General features: G+C 40.9%; 1 protein-coding gene across 1 annotated transcript; it reads right to left on the bottom strand.

Moving 5' to 3' along the window:
• Nucleotides 1–5,742: 5,742 nt before the first annotated feature.
• On the bottom strand, nt 5,743–8,088 carry LOC143689930 (glutamate dehydrogenase 1, mitochondrial-like). Its single transcript, XM_077167961.1, has one exon. It carries the CDS (start codon nt 7,910–7,912, stop codon nt 6,227–6,229), a length of 1,686 nt encoding a protein of 561 aa, XP_077024076.1. The 5' UTR covers nt 7,913–8,088; the 3' UTR covers nt 5,743–6,226.
• Nucleotides 8,089–8,297: the final 209 nt, after the last annotated feature.

The following is an 8,297-nucleotide window of genomic DNA, read 5'->3' as shown; positions in this document are numbered from 1 at the left end:
GATGCAACACCTTGCCCTCAAGCATCCTCAAAATAAGCACAGGTTTGCAACATTCCAGCCACAATTAACTCTGGACTTGCACACAAGAATTATTAATATCTTTGATAGGTCCACAGCTCCTAAGATAATTTACATTTATGGTTGACATCAGCCATTAGTGACAACTCATCATTAATTTTTAACATCCTTTCTTTATTTTGATACTTGCTATGTCATGAGTCTTGCCTTCCCAAATTTTAATAGAAAAAACTACTATGCCTGATATCCTTTAGAAGTAAGGTGCAAGCATGTAACCTAAATTCCACCAATCAAATGCTGCAGCCAAATACTTTGATTCAGAACTTTGGATGAGACTGGATGCAGGGTATCTCTTTCCTAGCAAAGACGATGGAGCAGAAGCACCCTAAAGTGACCCCCAATGAGTCACCCTCTTGTGTCATCTCTTCTTGAGTGTGGTCAGAAGGTGTGACTTGCAGAATATGGCAAAAGTGATGGTCACTTGATTAGGTTATGTTATATGAAAAAGGTAATTTTGCAGAGGAAGTTAAGGGAAATTATTCTGTTAATTTTTATTTACTCAAAAGGAAGATGGTTCTGCTAGGTCCTGATTTAATTAGCACTTAAAGAGGGGCTGGACCCTTTTGTGGAGAGAGAGAGAGAGAGTGACGGTTTCCTATTGGCGTAGAAGAAGCAAACTACCACACTGTGGCTGTCTATAAGAAGGCCTTGCAGCAGGGAAATGTGGGGTGGCCTCATGGAACAGAGGGCAGCCTCACAGCTCTAAGGGTGGCCATCAGCTGCTAATCAATAAGAAGCCACGACTCTCTGGCATAAATCCACAAAGAGGTAAATTTTTTCAAAAAACCAGAATGAGTTTGGTAAAAGAGTCTCCCTAAATTGAGCTTCCAGACGAGAATGCAGCCCAACCAATATGGTAAATGCAGCTTTTTGAGACCCCGGGCAGAGGACCAGCTAAATTGTGACCTGACCCTTGATCCATGGAAACTGTGAGATAATGTGTCCTATTTCAAGTCACTAAGCTTGTAGTAGTTTGTTATTAAAAAGTACTGGCAAGAGAAGCATCGTTCTGGGGTTGCAGTGGTGATGGCTGTTTCTGTTTAGGGTAGAGTGATGGTATGTTTCTGAGAGTTGTTTAAATTCGGTCTTAACCTGGTTTTTCCAGTCAATAGCAGACTCTGTGAGCTAGCTAATAAATGTTAAGAGACTTGATTTCTACCTCAGTTCACCAGAGTAGTTTATACAAAGAACATTGACTACTACAGTTTGTAAAAGCATACCAAGTCTCCTTACAACCCAGTTTCACAACCCCATCATTATTCCCAGACCTACAATCGGAGTCAAACCCCAGAATGACCCCCAAATGGGAGGAGAGCAGTTATAAAGTGAAGCCTGAAAGAAGAGGGCTTAGACTCAAAAGGGACAGGAAGACTTTGCTAATTTACATAAGCAAAAACTGAGTAATATGTGTGGAAATAGATTCTGAATGTTCTGGTCCAGGGTGGGAGAAAGATAAGTTAGTAGCAGCCTGTGTTAATAGGTATGGTGCCATTGCCCAAGATGCATTCTAAGCAAATTATATATGTTTCCATTTAATTTAAAAGATTACCAAATGGTTAGTTAAGACAAGTGGCTTTGGCTGGCTGGGTGGTGCAGAGAATGCCATTTCCAACATTATGGATTTCATATTTTAAATTTCACCATGATCACTCCCAATTTAGGACCATCACAACCATGCTTTCGGCACTGAACACAGAACTGGGATCCTGGTGCATGATGTCTTATAATTCTTGCAGGGAAATTAGAAGGCAATATTAAGGGGCTAAAAATAATTCTTGAGGTGGTGTGTTGATTCTGTGGCAGAAGGTACCAAGATCATAGTAAAAGTACATATGATGAATTGTGCTCCCGCCCCAAAAAACAAAGATTACTTCAAATCCTAGTCCCCAGTTCTGTAATTGTGACCCTATTTGGAAATAGGATCTTTGAAGATGTGATTAGTGAGATGAGGTCTAATTGGATTAGGGTAGGCTCTAATCTAGTATGACTGGTGTCCTTTTTAGGAGGGGAGAATTAGACACATATACACAGAATGAAATAAATTGGGGGAAATGTGAAGATGGAGAAGGCAGAGACTGGGTAATACCGAGGAATGCCAAGTATTGCTGGCAAGCATCAGAAGCTAGAAGGGGCAAAGAAGAATTCTTCCTTACAAGTTTCATTTGGAGTATAACCCTGCTGATATCTTGAATTCATATTCTAGCCTCAGTAACCGCGAGATAAGAAATTTCTGTTTTTTTAAGCCATCTGTTTTTTGACATTTTGTTACAGCTGCCCTTGGATGCTAAGACAGTGTGGATATGCAAATGAGAAAGTAAGGTATCTAGTGGTGGTTTCACATCGACCCAAATGCATTTATGGAAGAGAGGTGATGTATGAATACAGGACTCTACCATTTTCATGAGCAGTTTGTAGCCAAATGTTGGGCAAACACACCCTTTGCCTGGTTCTACTTACCTTTTGAATGGGAGCCATTACCATTCCCTACACCCATCTTTATGGTAACTATTAAACAGTACCTGAATCCAAGCAGATAAGAGGTATAATCTCAGCCTTCATTAGGAAATGGTAAGGTAATGTGTACAACTCTTCTCTGATTCTTTCTATAATATTCCTCTATGTCTTGTGAAAATAAAATTGCACAGCTTTTAGAGGCTGACTGTTGAGTATTGAATTTTAAATAAAGTTTTTTCCTGATAGACTTTCCTATGCCAGACATAAGGGAAACATTTCAAGAGTCAGCAGACTAAAGGTAACTAATTTGTTAAAGATACTTGGCTTTTGTATCCCATGCACAAAAAGGTCAAAGCAGTTCATCTTCATGTGATATGAACTCCATTATATAATCTAAGGTACCTGAATTCTCTGGTATACTGCAATATCCTGGTAAGATGAAATTCCGATTTGATCAGAGTCAAAAATAAGTTGATTAGACACATTGATGATATTATAATAATTCACTTTATGGAAGAGGAAATCAAGAGAATTTGGAAATTACAATACACAGGAGTAGTCAGAATGTCCGATTAAAATGGGTTTCAATCAAATATATGGAATATCCTATGTTGAGGCCTCTAGAGACATTTTGCAAATAGTAAAAAACAGATTACTGTCCTTCTGAGTTCTACTAATGAAAAAGAGGTGCAAAGCTAAGTGATACCATGCAGATTTTGGTGGACAGGTTACCACATTTGGGCCTCCTGTTATTCCGTAAATGTATATGTGTATACTAGATGCATATATACTAGAAAAAAAAGAACTACATTTTAACGAGGTCTGAAACAAAAGCCATCTTTAAGACACATGCAAAGGGTAACAGGACCAGCAGCGCCTCTGGGATTATATAATCTTTCCAGACCAATGATTTTATGTGTCTTTTCCTGAAATGCAGGTGGACTGGGGTGTTTAGCAAAGGTCCAATTCTGCCACCCAATGGTGGCTACTGGGAATTTGAAGTAGAAAGCTTCCCTTACATGAAGACTAGGTACAACCCATTGAAGAAATAATTACCAGCATGTTCTTAAGCTCTAGTGGAAACAGTCTATGTGGAGGAAGGACAACCAGTTCCTGAGATACCCATTTTTTAATGAGTGATGTAAAAAATATATCCAATTAAAGAAAGAAATGTACAAACAAGTTCTTTGATAAAATGAAAATCTTATATATAAATGTAAATATAGGTTATATTCTTGTATATGTTATACTCAAGAATATATTCATAAGCATGCAGCCTCTATAACTTCTAGGATTAATGATAGAACATCCTAAGTAACAATCCTAAGTAAGCTAAATGGTCTGAATCTTTTTTCCCACAGAAGTATAACAGGCTGCTTGCTTCACCGATGGGAATTCCTGCATTGGATGATGGAAATCTGATGCTACTTCCCCAGCAGACAGTAAAACCCTAGTTAAGTAAAACCCAAAGGTAAATTTGCATAATGGGCTGAACAAAAAGCAGTTTGCATAGCAGAACACAAAAGAACAAAGTCCTAATCGATATAAAATGCCATATTTAAAAGTCTGAATAGTCATAGATTCCTGGGCTATATCCAATGGGTTTGCCACATATTTTGGATAAGTTTGATGAACAATTAAACTGTGTTGTATGGTGGAAGGCCTATGGAAATTCAGAAAGAAAATTAAAATAGATATATGGATACCCACCTAAAGAACCCATTTGCTGAGAGGGGGGCAGGGAAGGTTCAGAGGGGAGATGGAATGCCAACACGGATGCCTTGGTTCACCTCTGGAAGTGGTCACTTGGGTATGTCAGGTGAGTAGGCATGGTAATATCCAAGACACACAACAAGAGGGACATGTTCCACCTTTACCCAGCGAAGCCACTAACGTGGCAGTAAACTGCTCTGAATATTATTAATAAGAGAAAAACTGTCCAAAATTTGCCTTGGGGAGAATTCCCCAAGTACACAGAACGATCTAAAACTGGCAGGCAGTTTATATAGAGAGACCGCCATGGTTTCTGGGGGACTCAAATGGATTTTAACAAAAATAGACACTTGTTTCTCCTTGAACTTTGCTTATTCTTTAACCGAAGCAGCACCTGAAACACTACCAAGTTTTGAAATAGAATTTTTATACCAATTTTGACCACAAACTACAGATCACTGGATCATATTTCAACATGATCATTGTACAAAAATGAGTCAAAGGGACCCTTTAAAGCCTACAGGGCAATGAGTGAATTGAACATTTAGAATGGGAAGTGAAAACATTTTTATTAAGGACATATGATCATGAAGGTTGTCTAGCTCAACTGGGTGGATGTGTACTTTCCTTGAAAATTAGTGATAGTAAAGGTGGAACCCTTTTAGAGATTTCTAAAAGGTAGGGGGGGTGGACAATGATGCTTTGATACAACTGTCTGTCTTTCCAATCTCAGAAAATTTGCTTTGCTTTCTTGCTTGCTTCCTTTCTCTTTCTTTCTTTCTTTGTCTTTTTTAAAAGGCAGACTTTCTGTAATTGTTTTTATCACCAAGTTAAGTCATACAATTAGAAAGTAGAGATTTTTGAAAGGTTAGTATTGTTTAAAAACCTCAATCATTACATAAATAATATCTTGCATTTCACTGAGACATACTTTTCAAAAGGCCCAATAACCCCCAGACAAAACACTCTAACCAATACTGTTTTCTGCCCCATTTTTAATCAAGTTCGTGTGCAGAGTGTGAAGCCCCTAAAAGAAGAGGGAGGCAGTATCAGGCAGAGCTGGGGGTATTGGAAATGAGTGGAGCTGCCAGCCAGACTCTAAACAAGGAGACAAAGTAGTTTGTTTTTTTTTTTAAATTACTCTCCTAGAATTATTGTTCAGTTAGTCAAGAATATAGATTATTGAAAGAAAGATTAGTTAACATGATAAGGACATTAATTCTTTGGACTATGTGTCATAATTTTATTTAGCAAATTCAGGTAGTCTTAACAAGAATAGCTTCCACATTTGCAGTTATGAAAATAAATTCTCCATCTGACTTTTTATTTTTTTGCTGGACAACAATACAAATGCAAAACTCACTAGCTATAAATGAATGTTTTATGTTATAAAATATACTAACTTTTTCATTATGTTTATAGGCATTGACTGAATTAAAGTTAGGCTTGTTAAGTAATTAAATGCATAAAGAGAAACAACTTTTCTTTTTTGTTTGCAATCTGTAAAATTGGTAATTTTGCTGATACGAAATACCAACAACTGACCTTAGAACCATGCTACCTTCAGAAAATACCATGTTCATGCTTCTTAAATGTGTTAAAGTTACAGCATGTCCCAAACTTGGCCAAAGGAAAATAATGCAAGCAACTGAATGCTTTTGGACCCCAAACAACAGGTAATTAACAGGCTGGGAAGCAGCCATAGAACAAAGCAGCATAGGCAGAAGGAACAGACTTTTTATTTAAAGGCAAAATACCCCAAACATCTCTCTGGTGCAGGCAATTTCTACTTTCACACTCATCAGCTTTCACACTCATAAGCTCCTAATCTTAATTTTCTTCTTAAAGGGCTGATTTGGGTTGTCTTGTTAAGAATGGTCTGTTATATAACAAATTATGAGAGAAAGAGATTTGTGGGATTACATGTAAACTTGTGATAGGTTTGCAGCAGTTACAGATGAAGATGGCACTGAAGTTCCATCTACTTGAAGATCAAACCAGCTTCATTGTACACCCTGAAGATTTTTTCAATGGCATTGATGTAGGCAGCTGTTCTGAGGTCCAATCCCAGATTATATTTCATGACTGTGTGCATGATTTGCCTGGCAGAATGTTCCATAGTGTAAGCTAAACCAGAGTGCACAATGTCTTTCTCAGATGCACCCAATATCCTGTCTTGGAACCCTGCTGTGGGCACAACGGGAATAGTTCCACGGTGCTCCCCAAATTTTCTTTCTAAACTCTCTTGAACAGACATGAGCAAGTGGTAGTTAGAATCCCTTTCATATTTGAAGGTCAAACGGCCATAGCTGACATGATTTATGTTTTTCAGCCACTCAAAGTAAGATACAGTCACTCCTCCAGCATTCAAGTAGAGATCAGGAATAACCATACAGTTTCTCTCTAGGAAAATCTTATCAGCTTCTGGAGTTGTGGGTCCATTGGCACCTTCAGCAATGATTTTGGCTTTGACTCTGGGTGCGTTGGATTTGGTCAGCTGCTTCTCACTGGCAGCAAGAATCAGAATGTCACAGTCTGCTTCCAAGATGCTCCCTTCATAGGGCTTTGCCTTGGGGAAGCCCTGGATTGATCCATGATGTGATTTGAAGTCTTCCAGTTCCTTTGGGTCAATACCATTTGGATTCCATATGCTCCCATCAGATTCACAAACACCAACACATTTAGCACCAGAACAATGTAAATATCTCATAGAGTGCAGACCCACATTACCAAATCCCTGAACAACAAATGTTTTATCTCCAATCCCTGGTGTCATTCCCAAAATGTTCATATAAGAAGCTTCATTGAGAAAGTTTTCAATGCCGTGGAAAACACCACGGCCAGTAGCCGAGATGCGTCCCTGGATCCCACCCTGACTGATGGGTTTACCAGTAACACAGGCATGCGCGTTAATATCAAAATGCCCTATGGTGCTGGCATAGGTGTCAGCAATCCAGGACATCTCACGCTCACTGGTGCCCATGTCTGGGGCAGGCACATCAACGCCAGGACCAATAAAGCCCTTCTTTGCTAGTTCTATGGTAAACCTCCTTGTGATCATTTCTAACTCATTATCCGTGTAGTCCTTGGGATTGATTTTAACACCAGCTTTAGCACCCCCAAACAGCACATCAACCACAGCACATTTATATGTCATCAGAGCAGCCAAAGCTTTTACTTCGTCTACACTCACATCTTTGCTGAAACGGATACCTCCCTTGCAAGGCATGCAGTGCTGGCTGTGCTGTGCCCTGTAGCCCTCGAGCACCTCCCAGGAGCCATCATCAAGCCGGATGGGGAAACAGAGCTTCAGCACATGGTTGCAAGGCTTGATAATTCTCAGGATGCCCTGCACCCGGTTCCGCTTCTGCTCCTCACTCTCCCGGGTCTTGAGGTCCCCCACCAGTTTGTCCTCCACGAGGCTTGCGCCGCGATCGAAGAAGTCCTCTACCATCTTGAAGAACTTTGGGTTGTCCTCCAAGTCCAACACCATCTTGCTGTACAGTCGCCATGAAGGCGGCGCGGGCCCCAGCTGCTGTCCGGCAGCGGCTGCGGGCTGCCCACGGGTCCCGCCCAGCACTGTAGTTGAGTCGGCCGCTGCCGCGGAGGCCAAGGTGACCGGTTCGGCCCGGTACAGCACTAGCGCCTTACTTAGGCAGCGGTACATGACCGTGGGGGCAAACGCACCGCGGAGGAGCGGTGTGCTGCGAGGCCCTGGGACGCAGGAAGGAAGGGCCAGGCGAGCGCTGCCTTTATAAGTCTCAGTTTCCTGCCTTCTTGGTTATCCCTTCCCCTCGGGCGTCCAACCGTGTAGAACAGATTTCAACGATGTCTGTGAATGGCAGCGCCAGCACGCGGGGTGCGCGCGGGTGTGGGTGCGCTCAGTCCAGTGGAGCACAGCGCGTTGCCTTGGCTTCCCTGGAGGCCACGCATATCTGCAGAGGCGCTACCGCTTCATTTTTGAAGTGTGTTTTCCCTGCGAAAGGAACTTTGGTTTGCATTAATTTTCTTTCATATTTTCAAAATATCAACCCATTACCCGAAGGTTTCCA

Source organism: Tamandua tetradactyla, chromosome 7 (assembly GCF_023851605.1).
Source record: "Tamandua tetradactyla isolate mTamTet1 chromosome 7, mTamTet1.pri, whole genome shotgun sequence".
In the NCBI taxonomy this organism is placed as follows: domain Eukaryota; kingdom Metazoa; phylum Chordata; class Mammalia; order Pilosa; family Myrmecophagidae; genus Tamandua; species Tamandua tetradactyla.
The sequence above is the reverse complement of the archived record's forward strand: the minus strand, read 5'-3'. Positions and strand labels throughout refer to the sequence as shown.